The sequence below is a fragment of the Tursiops truncatus genome, chromosome 20 (genome assembly GCF_011762595.2).
Source record: "Tursiops truncatus isolate mTurTru1 chromosome 20, mTurTru1.mat.Y, whole genome shotgun sequence".
Taxonomy (NCBI): domain Eukaryota; kingdom Metazoa; phylum Chordata; class Mammalia; order Artiodactyla; family Delphinidae; genus Tursiops; species Tursiops truncatus.
In genome coordinates, this window is record NC_047053.1 from 38,602,654 (window position 1) to 38,620,330 (window position 17,677).

Genomic DNA, 17,677 nt, shown 5'->3' on the forward strand with positions numbered 1-17,677 from the left:
TTGTGTGTATGTACGTGTCCCTGGTCTCAGGCCTGTCACCTGTAATTCAGGCAGGCCCTTCAGCTACGCTTTCCCATGACCTAATACGGACAAGAGGAATAAGCAGGACGTGACCGTCACTGAGCCCTCCCAGGCAGCTGCCCCCGGCCACACACCACACCACACACCACGCCACACACGATGCTGGCCCTGGGCGAGGTGCAGGGGAGACAGCGAGGACCGGTACCCCATCCTGCCTTGGAAACTAGACCCAAACCCACCAGCCTCACCACACAGTAGCTCGGTCAGGTCTCAGATTACCACCCCATTCACAGATAAGGAAACTGGGGCTTGTAGAGGCAAAGTGTCCCACCGCCCCACCCAACTCAGAACGGGGCTGTCAGGGCTTCTTCCTTCATCGCACCCTGCCACAGCAGCTATATGCCTCCCCAGGGGCCTGCGACACACTGGCCCCCTTCTGCAGAGCCCTGACACCAGGGAAGCACCGCAGGGGCCGTGGTTCCCTCTGTCCAGTTTTCTGACCCTGTCCCCATCCCTGGAACCCCCTGGAGACCCAGCGTCCTTTTCTGACCTTTCCCCATCTCTCTCTCTCACAAGTGGGAAGTCCTGGGCTGGAGTGGGCAAAGGGGAGCTTAGCTGCAGGCTGGGGAAGTGGCAGGCTGAGAGGGGGCATCGTGGTAAAGGCAAGAGGAAGAAGGGTGAGGGGCACGCCCCTTCCACCCTCCTCACCCCTCCTATTCCCCAAGAGGCCTCAGGCAGGGGGCATATACCTTTGGGTCCCAGCCAGCTGGAAAACTAAAGGACACTGCCCAAGAAGAGGGGCTTCCTGAGACCCCGGCCCTGGCCAGTCCCCTCCCCTCCTCCCCCCTCCCCTCCCCCTCCTCCCTCCTCCCCCTCCCCTCCCCTCCCCTGCAGTCTCCCCCAGGGGCCCCACCCAATCCCCTGACCTGGCCCCTCAGGATGGGCCAGGTGCCCGCCCCACAGCCCCACCCTGCCCTGCCCACCACCCTCAGTTCCAGGGTCCCAGCAGGCCCAGTGGGCGGAATGTGCTCATGTCTCAGACTGCCAATGGCTTCCACTTCCCAGACAGGCCCAGACAGCCCCTGCCAGCAGCCGAGAGAGATTCCCCGAGAGCCCAGCAGCTGCTAAGCCACCAAAGCAAGGAGGACGCCCCCCCACCCATGCTCACATGCAGAGGGGCCACCCCGCCCCACACACCCACAAGCCCAACAGAGCCGGTCTGGCTTCCTGGACTGGCCATGCCACTGCCATCCCTTGCACGCTTCAGCACCTGGACCACCTCTGCAGAAAGCCCCCTGCCCAGCCCCTCTCCCTCCGATCTTGACCTTGTACCGCCCCAGGCTGAGACAGGGAGCTGGCCATAACAGGTGTGGCTCCCCGGAAAGTCTATGGGGCCCTCCCAGGGACCAGCCACAGGCAATGGGGACCCAGGGGCTGATTCTCAGGAACTTTCCCAACCTGATGGGCTGTCCCACCCCTCAGCCCTCAAGCCTCCCGTCTCCCTCCTTTGAGCCCCAGGCCCGGATGGGGTGGGCAGAACAGGTTGGAAGGGGTCAAGCAGCCCCAAACCCTCAGCAGACTCTCCTTGTCCCCCCATCCCTCAGCCCACACTGCCCAAGCCAAAGACCAGACCGAACCACAGGAGGCATTGAACTTCAAGCAAAGCTTTAATTGCAGTCACTGGGGCAAACTCAGGAGGTCCCCTTGGTGAGGGGCTGTGGGAAGCAGATAAAGAAAGGCAACCGCTCTTGGGCGGTGGCCCAGACGGGCACTTGGGGCACGGCAGTAGTGTGCTGGGAGCTGCAGGCAATGGCTGCCCCTTGACCCTGGAGGCTGGGCTGTCGCAGGTAGACGGGGCCTCAGTGGGGGGAGCGATGGATCTGCTCGCGGGAGGGGACCACCTTGCCGTCCTGGACTTCCTCTATAATGGTACGCACCTGGCGGATGGTCACCACCGCTACGGGCAGAGGAGGAGGGAGGCACAGGGAACCTCAGGCTGGAGGCCCTCCCCAAGCCTCCCACAAAGAAGGGTCCTCAGCCTCTCCCCACCCGCCCTGGGCAGGACAGGGCAGGCCCTTACCTTCCCGGGTGGGCGAGGAGTACTGGGTGGCCAGGCTGCAGGGAAAGGGGGACCTGTCAGCCCAGTGGTGTTGGTTGGGAGCCCAGCCCCCAGGGAGGAGGAGCAGCTGGGGAGGCCCCGGCCGAGGGGAGACAGGTCCCAGCAAATCGGACAGAAATCACAGCAGGGAGTATACGGCAAACAATGGCAACCACAGGGTCAAAGGGCACAGGCCCGGTGGGCAGAAGTGAGGAAAGGGGAAGGCCCAGAGGCACTTTGCGGCCACCCAGGGATTTACAAGGAGAAGCTGAGCAAGTGGTTTCTCCATATCCTGAAGGGCCCAACAAATAAACTTAATTAAAGCAGGAGAGACTGTGGCTAGACTATAGATAGACTTAGCCATCGTCATAGAGCAAAACGCTGGAATGTGTGACTAAGCATGGAGACTTCAGAACATCCTCGGCCCCTTTACACCAGGGCCTCATCACCCACCCAACTCCAAACCAGATCGCCACCCATCCCAGACAATGGGATCACCAACCACGCAATCACTGGAACCAGAAAGCCAGGATCATTATTAACCACTTCATGTGCTAACGCAAACGTTCGTTGACTCCCGCCTGCGAGCCACGCTCGCCCCCGCGTTCAGGCATCCAGTCCTGCTGTTTTTAGCTATAACACATCCTCTTGGCGCAACACCTCCCCTTCCCTGCCCTTCGCCCGCCTTATGGCAGGTCTTCTCTAGCCTGACGACCTTGCTCCAGCCTCCTGACTGGTCTCCCTGACCCCACCCTCGCCCCTAGGATGCATTTCTCCCTCTGCAGCCAGAGTGAATGTTCTAAGATGTCTTGATGACCATACTTCTCTCTGCGCAAAAGCCCCCGTGGCTCCCCACTGCCTACTCCATCAAGTGGGACCCCAGCCAGTGTTCTCAGCTTCACCTCCTGCGAACCTCCACACCTCCTCCTGCCTCGGCGGGTGCTGGCCCTCCCTGGGTGAAGCCACCCAGACCACCGAGCAGGTGCAGGGCGCCCTCCACTCACTGGGCGTCCTGGCCCTCCAGCAGGCGGCGGTAGGTGGCGATCTCCTGCTCCAGCCGTGTCTTCACGTCCAGCAGCATCTTGTACTCCTTGTTCTGCCGCTCCATCTCGCAGCGGAGCTCGCTCAGCTGGGCCTCGATGCTGCTGCTAAGCCCCTGCAGCTGGGCCAGCTGGGCCCCGTAGCGCGCCTCGGTCTCTGCCAGGCTGCCCTCCAGCGATGCTTTCTGTGGGTCAAGGTGGAGGTGGCTGGGGAGACCGAGCCCCCAGAAGGGGGCCCCACGTGTGTGGGTTTGTGGGTGGGGCAGTAAGTGGGGCAGAGTGTGCAGTGGCAGGCGGGGCAGGCAGTCTCTGGTTCTCCGAGTGGGGGTCCAGGAGGCGGGGCCCGCTCGGAGTGACGGGTACAGGACAAGGAGGGGACAGAGGCCCTACCACGCCGAGCTGGGACTGCAGCTCGATCTCCAGGTTCTGCACGGTGCGGCGTGGCTCCGTGATCTCTGCCCAGCTGCTCGGCAGGACCTCGGTGTTGGTGGCCACCTCGCGGTTCAGCTCCTCCATCTGGAAGGCAGGACGGGCCCTAGGGGCTTGCGGAGGCTTGCAGAGGTGGGGCAGGGGCCTGACCTCCTAGACCTGCCGCTCCCCAGCCTCTGCAGGGCCCCAAGCCCACCTGCACATCCTGGAACTTGTAGCATTCACCTTGCTCTGGGGTCGTTTGTCTCCTTACTGGACTGCAGGTACCACTCTAGGGCAGGCCCTGGGTTTTACTCTTTTTGTGCCTGTCACTGTCCGGGCACTGCAGCTGCTCCGTGCATGCTTCCTGGGGGCACGAGAGTCTGCATCCAAACACACACCTACCTACGAATGCCCGGGCTGGGAGAACCCTAGTGGGATCAGGAGACCTGGATCTGCTCCCCAGGCCACGGTGAGGGGTTGTGTGAGCGTAAGGCCTCTCTGAGCCTCACGATGTCCCCCTGAACGTGAGGGGTTGGTCCCCTGGTTTCCAAAGGTGCTTCCAGCTGGGAATCCACAGCCTGTGGATCTGTAAGTTTTCCGACATGTGCTCAGCACACGGCGTGTGCACGCACACGTGTGCACACCTGCTCACGCAGGCCACCCACCTTGCTGAAGAGCCAGTCCTCGGCGTCCGTGCGGTTCTTCGTGATCTTCTCGTATTGGTCGCGCATCTCATTCAGGATGCGGCCCAGGTCCACAGCGGGGGCGGCGTCCATCTCCACGTTGATCTCACCACCCACCTGGCCTCGCAGGGCATTCACTTCCTGGGCAGACAGCTAAGCAGGAGCTCACTCAGGGCCATCCTGGGAAGAGTCCCTGGGGCTGCCTTCTCTGTCTGGGGGAGATGGGTGCAGAGGACAGACAGACACAGACAGGCCAACAGCTCCTCACCCTGAAGGTGGAGGTGGATGTCATCACGTCTCAAACATGCAGGGCTGTGGATATCAACAATCTCCCCCAACACACACTCGCGGGGTGGGCTTTGCCCAGTCCCGGTGTGTGCTGGGCCAGGAGAGATGGCAACTCCCAGTCATGGTGGGGGATGAGCCAGGACAACCTCACTCCAGCCCTGACCACCCACCTCACCCCCCGTCACCAACCACGCAGCACGGGCATGGGGAAAGCAGCACCCTGTCGGTATTGGGGGAGTCAGACCTCACTAGGAAAGGTGAATCTGCTGGGGGATGCAATCCCTATAGCCAGCCTCAAAGCCAAGTAGAGACATTTTCTGGACTCCTGCTACTCGGGCATTAGGCTCCCCCAGCTCAGGCCAGCCCAGAAGTCGGATGGGAAGGAAGCCACAAGGTTCACTAGTCCCCCTGCAGGGTCTTGGATCCCTATCCTTGGGTTGAGCCTTGGGGTCCCTGGGAGATGGGAGAAGTGGCAGAGTGCTGTAGTCAGGCTTGGGTGTGGATACGGCTCAGGCAGACCTGAGGGAAGCCCCACCCCTGTACAGCCTTGGACAAATTCCTTAACCTCTCTGAGCCTCTGTTTCTTCACTCGTAAAGAGAAGAACTTGCTCCTTTCTCCCAGTGAGGCTGTCGGTATCAGCTGAGATATTTGCTGTGAAACACTCATAATGGGCTGGGCAGGTGTTTGTGGTTGTTATGACTATCACTATTACAATCAACTATAATAATTAGGCTGTGTGTTCTTAGACTGATTCACCCATTAGATACTTAACTGCCACCACACGGTAGGCAGTGCCTCGAGGGACAGAGAAGTATCTCTGGGGGGAAAGGGCCCTCCAGACCTCAACCAGGGCCCAATGAGAGTCTCCCAGGGTCAGAGCCAGGAACCCACCAGAGATGGGAACTGGATGGAGAGCGTGGCCCCGGCCCAGGAAGATGTGGGGGCCCCGGCCTTGCTTGTTCTCAGGCAAGTTTCTCCTGCATTCCCAAGCTGGCCTCACCTCCTCATGGTTCTTCCGGAGGTAGGCCAGCTCCTGCTTGAGGTTCTCAATCTGCATCTCCAGGTCGGCTCTGGCCAGGGTCAGCTCGTCCAGCACCCTGCGGAGGCCGTTGATGTTGGCCTCCACGCTCATGCGCAGGTTCAGCTCCGTCTCATACCTTAGCGGGGGAGCGGGGGAGGCAGGGAAGCCTGAGCCATGGAGTGCCATTAGGACGCCCTCGTACACAGAGAGCCAGACCCCCGCCAGCCCCCTGAGCTGCCCCCAAGGCCCAGACTCACTTGGTACGGAAGTCATCGGCTGCCAGGCGGGCATTACCCATCTGCAGCACCAAGTTGGCATTGTAGATGGTGGCCGCCAGGACCTGAGGGACACAGTGGGCTTGGTGAGCAAGCGCCCTGGGCAGCCACAGGAAGACCTTGCAACACCCCTCCTGCAGCCCTCTGGAGAGCGGGCCAGAGTGAGGGAGATGAGGGTCCCTGTGGTCTCCTCCTCTGAGCACCCTGCTGGGGGGCTCACAAGGGGTGGGGGCATGATACCCAGGCACAGGTAACCATAGTGCCAGGAAAGATACCCATATGCACCCCTCTCCCACCATGAGGGTCATTGCCCAAGCTGCCTGGACCTCACTCCATCTTTCCCCAATTAAATTCACCTCTAGGGCTTCCCTGGTGGCTCAGTGGTTAAGAATCCGCCTGCCAATGCAAGGGACACGGTTTCAAGCCCTGGTCCAGGAAGATCCCACATGCCACAGAGCAGCTAAGCCCGTGAGCCACAACTACTGAGCCTGCACTCTAGAGCCTGCAAGACACAACTACTGAGCCCACGTGCCACAATTACTGAAGCCCACTCGCCTAGAGCCTGTGCTCCGCAACAAGAGAAGCCACCACAATGAGAAGCCCGCGCACCGCAAAAGAGCAGCCCCAGCTCACCGCAACTAGAGAAAGCTGGCACACAGCAACGAAGACCCAACACAGCCAAAAAAATAAATAAATAATAAATTAATTAATTAAATTAAATTAAATAAATTCACCCGTAGGTTCAGTTGCCACCTCCTCCAGGAAGCCCTCTTTGATTCCCCGTCTGGATCTTTCTTCCCCATCATACCTCCCCTCGGCCCATCTCTCTTACACAGTACTTCTCCCAAGTGCAACATTTTTCTGTGACTTTTTTGTGTGTTTTTTTCTGTCCTCCACTGGACTCTGAGCTCCAGAGGAACAAGGCCCTGACTCATGTCTGTCTCCTTCAATTTGGACTCCCCAGCCCTGAGTACAGTGCCTGGCCGAGAGTCAGCCCCCAGGAAACATTAGTTTAATTAAACGATTAATTAAATAATTGATAATATTATGGCTGGCCCCACGTCAAACCTAGGGCAAGGTTTTCTTTTCCCACAGGGTCATCTGGGAGGTTTAAAAGACAACAGGGAAGGGAGAGGCTCTGGAAGGAGCAGAGGGTTGGTTATTATTACTGCTGCTGTCGTTATTGTTGGGAGAAATACCTAAGAGAGGCTCTAGTCAAAGGCCATGGGGCTGGGGGGAGGGGGAGGCCCCTCCACACTGCCCAGAGGAAGCAGAGAGGAGGTCGCGGTGGAGGCGGCAGATGAGCTGAGCAGAATCTGGAGTTTTTTAAGGTTGAGGGCTGAAGTATAAAGCTGTAAGAGGGGGCAGCCCCAGTAAACTCATCCAGGGCCTCAGAGCCCGCTCGTGGCCCTAAGTTCTGAAAAGGCACCCTGAGTCAGGCTCCGTTTCCAGACTGAACCCAAGAGCCAGTCTGACTGAACCCGCCCCAAGGCCTCACTAGGCCCATCGGCAACCTGCAGACTAGGCCCCCATCCGCCTCCCTGCTTAGGAGGCTGATTGGGTCCAGCGAGGGGGCAGTGGTAAAAAACCGCCGAGGGGCAGTGACTCGGAGGCCTGGTGCGCAGTGCACTGGGGGATGGCGGTGAGGAGCTGGCCGACCCCGAAGCTCAGGAACACTGACTCGCCAGGGCTCCCCTGAGTTCCCTGCTGCCCAGATCAAGCCCAGTATCTGGTCTGGCACTCCCAGTAGCTCTGCTTCCAGTGGGCAATTGCAGGAGTTCCCTTCCGGGCCTGGGTCCCGGGCAGGAGCAGGCAAAGCCCCTCGCCGGGCAGCAGGCCTGGTTCTCCACCAGGAAACTGAGTGGGCTGACCCCGGGCCAGCCAGCCCCAAGTCCGGCTCTCCCGAGCCCAGCTTTTGCACCTCTTTGACCTCTCTCCTGCTTCTGGAGGCTGCACCCCTGTAGGTCCCTCCAGGGGCAAGGTTGCGCAGAAGACCCAGGTGCTGTGTTTACAGAATGCCAAGGTCACGTTCACAGAGATCATAGCGTGTGTGTGTGTGTGTGTGTGTGTGTGTGTGTGTGTGTTGCCTCCTCCATCAGACTAAGTTAGAGAAATATCTCCCCTTGGAAGCTTCCAGTCTGAGTGGGAAGACACAGCTCCTTTCCTCAGGGACCACCCCCCAATCTGCATCTGCAAGCAGAGACAGCCTCTGCTCTTGGGGACCCCCAGAGTGACCATCATGGAAGGAGTGAGGAGGACCAACAATGAAAGTAGCTGTGAGAACATGTCAGACTCAGTGAAATCAGCCCAATGAACAGAGCATAGACTGAACCTCAAAGTGCAGAAGGGACCCCCAGATCCAAGGATAAAAGGCAAGTGCCGTGCATCCAGGAAGACTGCCTGGAGGAGGTGAGGCAGGCGGGGGGGTGGGGCAAACTCAAAGGGGAATGGGATAGTGAGATGGAGACATTGAGCCTCATCTCCTAGCAGCCACACCAAACTCGTTCCCACACCTATGCCTTTGTCCACACTGATCTCTATACCTGAATGCCATCTGCTGCCCTCAGTCAAGGTTCTGAAGCCTTGCCTGCCCACTCCTCTATCACTCACCCCAAATACCTTCCCCCAGAAAGGAGGAACTCCAAACAGCCTCCCAACGTGGGATGTCCTCCAGGCCTGGGACCAGTGACTGGTACAGGGCTGGGTTCCAGAGCAAGTGAGAGAGTGAGTGAATGAACGAATGGGTGAGGGATGGAGACCTAGGCTGGAGGAGAAATGTTGGCAAAGGTCCAAAGTTGGGATGGTGTGAGTTAGAAGCAGGTACTAAGGACAGAGGGCAGGGAGCGCCCACCGTGCTCCACAGGTCCTCGATGGTCTTGACGTAGTGGCTGTAGTCGAGGGCGGGCCCGGAGCCCTGCTTCTTGTACCGGTCGTGGATCTTCACCTCCAGGTAGGCATTAGACTCCTCCAGAGCGCACACCTTGCCCAGGTAGGAGGCCAGGCGGTCGCTGAGGTTCTGCATGGTCTCCTTCTCGCTGCCCCCCGTGCCCACAGAGAAGCGGGACAAAGACACAGACATGTTGCCAGAGCTGCTGGCTCCCAGGAGGCTGGCGGGCCGGCAGGCACCCCCAACACGGATGGAAGACATCGAGAGAAACCCCCACCACCGGGCACACACAGGCCCTTGACGGAGCCGGAAGTGGAAAGCCGGTGGATGCTGGTGGTGGGGGCGGCCATGGTGTCCACAAGTCATGCGCAGGGTCTGGTTTGCACAGAGGCCCCAGGTAGCCCTTTATAGCCCTTTATAGCCAGGCTAAAGGGCAGCTGGGCCCCTGGCTCTTTAAGTCAGAGCCAAAAGCCCAGCCTCTGTACCAGGCGCCCAGGGCTCAAGCTGGACGCACCGAGGGCATCCCGAGCCTGGCCTGAGCACAAGGGCTTCTTAGCAGCCCATCGTCTGTTAGAAACAAAGGTGGTACTGGAGCCGCAACCCCGGGGTAGGGGGATTCTCCACCCTCAGCCACAATTAGGTGGCTGAGCTCGTTCTTGGGGAGAGTCCGGAGAACCCAGCCCTGGGAGCCAGAAAGGGCCTGGAACAAGGCTCCACAGGCCCAGAGCCTGGGGCTGGTCTGGCCCCCCACCCAGCATTCTTGGGTCCCAGGGAGAGGGTGGAGAGATGCGGGGGACACCCTCCCCTACCGCGTACAATGTGGCCCTGAGGGAGCCCCCCAGGTCTCTTGGGATTATTCCAAGTCTGTGGGAGGAGACGTAGCTCCTGGCCTGGGGGCTGCCCTATCTGAGGGGAATAGTCACAGCCACTGACCTGAGGGAGCTTTGGATCCAAACCTTTCAGGAAGTCAGTTCAAGAGCCTCAGTTGCCTTATTTGCAAAATGGGGGTGATTCCTGCCTCCCAGGGTCTTTGAGGGAATCTGGAGAGATGGTTGACATCAGTCAAGCTGGGGCTGAGGGGGAGAAGGAAGCAGAGGGTTAGGGTGACCACTCCTCCTCACACACACACACACACACACACACACACACACACACCCCGCAGTCCCTTAGGGAAGACACTCCCAAGGGGCCCTCAGAGGAGATGCTGAGCGCAGGAGAAGCAGGACCTGTGCAGCGGGTACCCCTCCACGGAGACGCGCCCTGGGGAAGTGTGGCCTCTGCGAGGACAAAGCACAATCCCACACCCTGTCGGCTGGCACCCGTCCATGCCCAGCCAGGAGATTACCAGCCTTAATTGCTTCCGTGCTAATGATTTATGTGCTGCCAGTACCCCAGCGTCTGCACCGGGCCTGTCTGAATGGGGAGCTTCCAGGGAACGGGAGGCCTTCGGGCCAGGCAGGGGCGGAGGGAGACTCGTGGGTGGCCTGGGCTCTCGGCCCACACACAGGGGGAAAGAAAGTGAGTGCCCTCACGCGCAAGGGTGTCTCCTTGCTTGGAGAGTGGGGGCTCCACGAGCTACTGTGAGAGAGGGGACAACCTGACTTTGTCCTGCTCCCACCCCGCCTGTAAAGTCTGGGGGTTCTCAGGGTTCCTGGGAGCACGGAGGGGGCTCAAGGTCAAGGCTAGGCAGCGAGGTCAGAACACCGGGGCTCTTCCATGAGGCCAGACACCAGGGAGGACTTCCTCCTACTCCGGGACAGTCTTGGGGAAGGGAACCAAGAGAACCTGGGGTCACCTGAATGGGTCAGAGGCCAGCCTTGCACCACCCACTCACCTTCACAGGGAATGACCTTCCCCCTTCCCACTGGAGCCAGTCTCCCAGGAAGCCCCCTCCCCCAGAAGCTGACTGATCTCCTCCCTCCAGACAGGCCTCACTCAGTCCAGAGAAGTGAATGTGGAGCAGAGCCAGGGGCCTGGGGAGGGGGCCAGGCCACAGGGCACCACTCACCCTCTGCCTCTCTCAGAGCCTGCATCCCAGCCCGCAGCCCACCTCCAAAGCCCTCAGACCTTAGGCTTGAGGCCCAGTTTGAAGGGGCAGAGAGTTTACTAACCTTCCTCTCTCCCTCCAAAATCACCAAGGTCCCACCATCCCCCCGTCACTTCCATCTGCCACCCCCCGATGTCAGGCTGTGTGTCAAGGTCTGGGCCTCGGTAGCTCCACACCATTGATCCCCCAGACCCTTTGCCTCCGGCCTTTGGAGACTCTGCCACCTCTGAAGCCCCTGCAGCACCTCGGCCCAGAGAGGCCTCACCTGCTGCTGAAGGGCAGGCCTGGCTCAACCCCTCTCCCCAGGTGAAAGGACAGGGTCAGGGCCAGGAAGGCCTCCCTGGCCCTCTGGAAAGCGTGGCCACCCTTGGCGGGCCTAAGAAGAGCCCGGACACTCCTCCCGCACCGCTCAGAACAGCGCTGGCCAGGTCCTGCCAACGACGCCACGCGGACACCGAGGCCCAGGGTGCCGCAGCGGCAGGGCAGCCGGGCGCTGGCAGCCGAGCCCGGCCTGACGTGGGGCCCCAGCAGCGCCCACTCCCCCTGCCAGGGGAGGAAGGCCTGGCGGGAGCCGGTCGGAGGGCTATGCCAAGGTCCTCTCGCCTGTGAATTCTCCTGCCCGGGCCTGTCCTCCACCCCCGGCAGCCAGAGGGGCAGCGCCAGGCCCACAGCCCTCACGGGTGTCAGCAGCTCGGCCCACAAGGAGGAGGAGAGGAAAAGGAGGCGATCCAGCCCCACAGCCTGCCGGGGGTCCAGCACGGGGGGCAGGGGACAGGAGGAGGAGGCCCCAGGGAGACGGCTGGGACAACTCCCGGCATCCCCCAGTGAGTGTCCCCAGCCAGCCCCAGCCTTGCCCAGCCCCACAGGCCCTGGATCTCCTCGCTAGAGGCTGCTGGACGGCCGGCGTGCTCTCGGGTTGACTAGGACAGACCCTGTCTCAGATTTGAGCAGGACTATAGGGTGTGGGGGGAGAGTCCCCAGGACCGTACCCACCCTACGAGGTTGATGGAAGGCGCAAGGTGCAGGGTGGCCTGGGGGCCCCCGTATACACTTGATGTTCGATAGATGCGTATCGATGTTGACAAAGGTCTCGCCACATCGGCCCAGTCGACCTTGGCTCCTACACAGGCCCCCCCCCCCCGAGCATTAACTGTCACCTTCCTAGGACAGTGCCCACCCCCACCCAGAACCCAGGGCACGGCAGGTATGCAGCAGGTGCTCTGTAAGTGTTCACTGCGTCCTTAGGAGCAGGGAGCCTGGGCCACGACTGGGGCGGAGACAGGGGCCCAGGAAGGGAGTACATGGCTACCTCTACCCTCCCCCCAAGGGAAAGGGTCCCTATCAGGTGAGGTCAGGAAAGTGAGAGGCCCGGATGTGGGGGTGGGCTCCCAGCTGGGACCTTGGCTTTGCTGGTGAGGAGAGGACCCCAAACCCTTCAGGGGCCCCAGAGACTGGACCCCACCCCCAGACCCTGCCACTAGGGCCTGTCAGCTCCTTTCCTCACAGACACATAGTCCCTCTCACCTGCAGGCACCTTGCCCAGGATAGGTCACCAAGCTCACGGGTGCTCCTCCCTTTACCTCAGCCCTGAAGCCTCCTCACCCCTTGCCAAAGGCACCCTCACCCCGCCACACCTGCCCTCAGGTGGAACCCTCTTCCTCTATTCGGTTTCCTCAGCCTCTGTCCTGAGGCCCCAGGGCCGCCCCGCCCAGATCCACCCACTAATGATTTACGGCTGACTCCACAGAAGGCCCCACCCTCCGCCTCGGGGCGGGGCGGGGCTTGCGGGAGGCGTGGAGCGGTCCTGGCGGCCACCTCCCAGGAGGCACAATTCAGAGTCAGAGGCGGGACGTCCTGCAGTGCCCCCTGAACTCCTGGGGTCCCCAGCTGCTCCCTTCCCAACACAAGCACACGCGGCCACCTCCCAGTAGCTGGCTTCCAGGAAACATGTGCCTGGGGTGGACCCAAGACGGGATTCGGCCCCCGGGGAAAGCCCGCCCCCCTGGACAGAGCCACATCGGATGTCCAGGGCCCCGCCCCAGAAAGGGCCCCCATGGGACCCAGGACAGGAGGAGAGGGCAAGGGAGGGCCTAGAACCGGCAGGAACGTGTGAGGAGGAGGTCTGGGAAGGGGAGCCCAGGCCTTCCAGCGAGGGAGGGAACCCTTGCTTCTTCCCAAGGCTAGAAGACTCCAGCTTAACAGGACCAGCTGCTCCCCTCTGCCCCTCCCTCCCTTCCCCCTTCCTTGGCCTCAGGGAGTTACGGGGGAGGAAGAGAGGGCAGGTGGGCCCCCTTTTGGACCTGGGGCTCACCCCCTCTCCTTTGCCCTGCAGGCTGATGGGGCACTGAGGGCCTGGGGGAACCGAGTCAGAAACCCCATTCTCCCAGGCCCCTGGGCCCTGCCCCGCCTGCCCACTCTGCTGTTCGCCCTCCATGCCCTGCGAGGCTGGTTGCTCTCCATTAATTCACCCTCATTTGTCCCTGTTCTTCGATGCTCTTGAGTGATTTCCTCCAGGGGCATGTGTGGCCCGGGCTCCCGGAGAGAGAGGCTTTGTCTCTCCCCTCAGAGTGGAGGCTTCCTAGGATAGAAGCTGTATCTCCCCACTCAGACTGGGAGCTCGCTGGGGGTGGAGGCCGTGTCTCCCCCGTGTGAGTCTGGGGATGCTCTGAGCATGGCCTGCCTCCTTCCTTCACCTGACAGCGCCGGCAGGAAGGGGCGCTCTTGGCTTTTTGACAGCCCAGCCCACCACAGGATGGGATCATTCTGTGCCCGACCAACAGGGGAGCACGCCTGTGCAAAGGCCTGGGCTCCATGGAATACTCCGCCCCACCCCGGGCCCCCCACCTGCTCCCCCCCATTAAACGCGGCCTCATCCCTGAAGTTGCCCCAACCTGGCAGTTTCACAGCCCCCTTGTCCCTGCCTCTGCCTCAGAACCTGGGCCCTGGGCCTTGTTAACATTTCAGGTGTGATACACTTTCTCCAGCAAGGTTTTGTGGGGGAGGAACCACAGCCCCTGATCTTCACGACCCCCGTCGTGAAGCATGTTATCTGTGATCACGACTCCGCACCTCATGAAAAGAGCTCAGAAGGCCGAGTGCAAGAGCCTGGGTCAATGTGGACCCTGTCGTGGACAAGTCATAGCCCTTCTCTTAGCCACATCTGCAAAATGAGGCTACCCGGCTTCCATGACAAACTCTTTGTGGGGCTTACGTGAGAGAGCTTGTTACAGCAGCTGGCCCCAGTCCTTGTGTACACTAGAGATTCGGGGGAAGGGTCAATGACTCCAATGCTGGCTAGGGGAAGGCCCCCGGGCGTGAGATGGAACCCTTCCCTCCCCGTGCTGGGCAGACTCAGGTCCTTATACCCTTATATGGCAAAAGGGACTTTGCAGGTGTGACTAAGTCGAGGGCTTTGCAATGGGGAGATTATTCTGGATTATCTGGTTGAGCCCAATATGACCACAAGGGTCCTTAAACGAGGGAGGCAACAGGGTCAGAGTCAGAGAAGGAGATGTGGCAACAGAAGCAGAGGTCAGAGGGATGTAGCCATGAGCCAGGGAAGCGGACTCTAGGAACAGGAAAAGACAAGGAACGGTTCTCCCCTAGAGCCTCCAGAAGGGGCTCAGCCCTGCTGACACATTGACTTTAGCCTCCGAAGACGCATTTCAGACCTCGGACCTCCAGAGCTGTAACGTAATAAGCGTGTGTTGCTTTAAGGCCCTAAAGTTGTCATTTGTTCCAAGAGCAACAGGAAATTGATACGCTCCCCCAGCCCGTTCTAGCACCCGTGAGCGCTAGCCACTCTCACTTGTGTTAGAATTATTTGGATCTCCTTCCCTTCTAGAAAGACAATCCTTGACGGCCAAAAGACGGCTTTCTGGTTATCTCTGGACCCACTCTAAGGTCTAACTCGGTGCTTTGTGCACAGGAAGTGCCCGATCAATGCGGGCTGGATAAACGCAGGCAGTAAGAGCCCAATGCCGGGCTTCGCTCAGCACCCATTCATCGCATTCATGGTGTGGCCGTCACGGGGCTGGGTGCCCGAGAACTCAGCACTGAGTCAGCGAGTCCTGCCCTCAATGAGTGCAGGCAGGTGAGCGAGAGACAGACAGATGCACAGTCCGTCCAAGCACCGTGTTACTGTGTGGTGATGAAAGTGTGTGTGTACAAGCACCTGGGAGGAGCGGGAAGGAGCGACTCATTCAGACCAGGCTGCTGAGGGCAGTTTCATAGGGAGGGACCAGAAAGCTGGGTTTCGAAGCCAGGGCAGGGCTTTGCCAGGCAGAGAAGACGAGGTGCGAATTCATCCAGGCAGAAGTGGGGACGTGCCCAGTGTGTTTGGGGGCCATCAGGAGACTTGCAGCTGGATCACAATTTCAGGGGGAACAAGAGGAATGCAGATCTCGAAGGAAACCCCTTTGTTCAGCTACTATTAATTGAGCACCTACTGTGTACTGGGCACTGCCCTAGCCTCTGGGGATATGGTGATGAACACAAAAGAAACCATTTTTGCTTTTATGGAGCAGATATTCTAGGGGGTAAGATGGACAGTAATCAATCCAGAGAATGAGACATTCTTCAGGGAAACATGAAAGGGAATGTGAGTGCTTCTGGGGCGGCGCAGGAAGGCCTCTTCTAAGTGACATTTAAAGGGAAAACTGAATTAAGGAAGGAGCGAGCAGGTGCAGGGAAGGGCATTCCAGGCCAAAGTAGGAACTAGTGCAAAGGCCTTGGAGCTGAACCAAGACACTCCTTTTCAGGGAACTAGAAGAAGGACCAGTATGGCTGGGGTGGGGTGAGCAGAGGAGAAAGTGGGGCTACGTAAGCTCAGAAAGGGGCAGGGCAACGTTACAGAGTAGTGGTTCTAAGCCCTGATGCACAGAGCTGGGCCCGGGTGGTGCTAACGAGAGCCAAGGCTGAGAACCATGCTGCAGAGCCTGGGAGACCAGGGGAAGGCACGTACATCCACGTCAAGAAGTTTTTGTTTGTTGGACTGCAGACTTCCCAGAGCCCTTAACAAGCTAATGTGCATTGTGACTGTACGAGGAGAAGACAGAGCGCTAAGCGTTTCCCAAACTTAATCACCCACGGACCCACTTTCAGGGGGTGCATGTGGAGATACGGTTCCTTGGAACCCATTTTGGGAATCTAATGGCCAATTCATAGTGCATATTAGTGGGAGAAATGGCTAGAATGAAAGTTGGAAAGAGAGACCTCCATGAAAAGTGTGCTGCAGAGTTCGGACTTTATTCTATAGCAATACAGTCATCCAAGCATTGCTGTACTGTTTTGTTTTTAGTTTGTCTGTTTAGAGATTTTAATTATACAAAGAGAGATGACTGATCTCTTCAATGTCTCGGTTTCCCAGTTAATAATATCTCTTGGAGAGCCACCTCACCCTCTTTTTTTTTTTTAATTTATTTAATGTATTTAAATTATTTTTTATTTTTGGCTGCGTTGGGTCTTCGTTGCCGCGCGGGCATTCTCTAGCTGCGGGGAGCCGGGGCTACTCTTCGTTGCGGTGCACGGGCTTCTCATGGCAGTAGCTTCTCTTGTTGCAGAGCACAGACTCTAGGCACGCGGGCTTCAGTAGTTGTGGCACATGGGCTCAGTAGTTGTGGCTCGCGGGCTCTAGAGCGCAGACTCAGTAGTTGTGGCGCACGGGCTTAGTTGCTCCGCGGCATGTGGGATCTTCCCAGATCAGGGCTCAAACCTGTGTCCCCTGCATTGACAAGCGGATTCTTAACCACTGCACCACCAGGAAAGTCCCTCACTCTCTTTAATTTAATCCATCGTGACCGTGAGCTGTAATTCACTCACTCCTGTCCCCCTCAAAACGGTGTCCAGCTTTTTTTGCTTTTTACAAACAATGGTGTAATAAACCTCCCTGAACATAAGCCTGGTGAACTTTTACAAATATATCCTTAGGGGAAATTTTAGCCGTGGGATTCCTGGGTGAAAGGGGAGATCCATTTTCTCTTTTGATAGCTCTTGCCAAATTTTCATTCAGAGTGAATTGAAATTATATCTTTGCTTTAAAATACTCTAATCTCCCCCACAAAAGATGGTGGAGGGGAGAGAAGAAACAAGAATGGCCCCATGTTGACGGGACATAGAGAACAGACTGGTGATTGCCAAGAGGGAGGGGGTTGGGGGAGGGGTGGAGCGGGAGTGTGGGGTTAGCAGATGTCAGCTATTATATACAGAATGGATAAACACCAAGGTCCTACTATAGAGCGCACGGAACTATGTTCAATATCCTGTGATGAACCATAATGGAAAAGAATATTTAAAAAGGAATATATATATGTATAACTGAATCACTTTGCTGCACAGCAGAAATTAACACAACATTGTAAATCAACTATACTTTAATGAAAAAAATATTGAGGGGCTTCCCTGGTGGCGCAGTGGTTGAGAATCTGCCTGCCAATGCAGGGGACACGGGTTCGAGCCCTGGTCTGGGAAGATCCCACATGCCGCGGAGCAACTGAGCCCGTGAGCCACAACTACTGAGCCTGCGCGTCTGGTGCCTGTGCTCCGCAACGGGAGAGGCCGCGACAGTGAGAGGCCCGCGCACCGCGATGAAGAGTGGCCCCCGCTCGCCGCAACTAGAGAAAGCCCTCGCACAGAAACGAAGATTCAACACAGCTAAAAATAAATAAATAAATTTTTTTAAAAAATATATATATATATATTGAAAAGAGAAAAAAAGGAATGTCAGCATGTTGACAATTATTGAAACTGAGTGATGGGCATATGGGAGTTTGCTCTGCCATTCTCTCTACTTTTGTGTATATTTGAAATTGCCACAGTTTTAAAAAAAGGTCACAGGCAGCCCCAGGGCCCTGTGCCAGTCTTGGATCTTCACCTCTAAGTTTTCCTGAAAAGTTCTACAAATTTTC

The 17,677-nt window shown here is 58.4% G+C and overlaps 1 protein-coding gene across 1 annotated transcript; it reads right to left on the reverse strand.

The window, feature by feature from the left end:
* Window positions 1–1,669: 1,669 nt before the first annotated feature.
* LOC117309799 (keratin, type I cytoskeletal 42-like) lies at window positions 1,670–12,403 on the reverse strand. The gene is given in 10 exon segments (XM_033848627.2): window positions 1,670–1,978; window positions 2,102–2,136; window positions 3,124–3,344; window positions 3,550–3,675; window positions 4,236–4,394; window positions 5,543–5,699; window positions 5,821–5,903; window positions 8,690–9,001; window positions 9,004–9,798; window positions 12,297–12,403. Coding segments are annotated over 9 exon segments (1,263 nt in total). The 5' UTR covers window positions 9,076–9,798; window positions 12,297–12,403; the 3' UTR covers window positions 1,670–1,880.
* Between the last annotated feature and the right edge of the window lie 5,274 nt (window positions 12,404–17,677).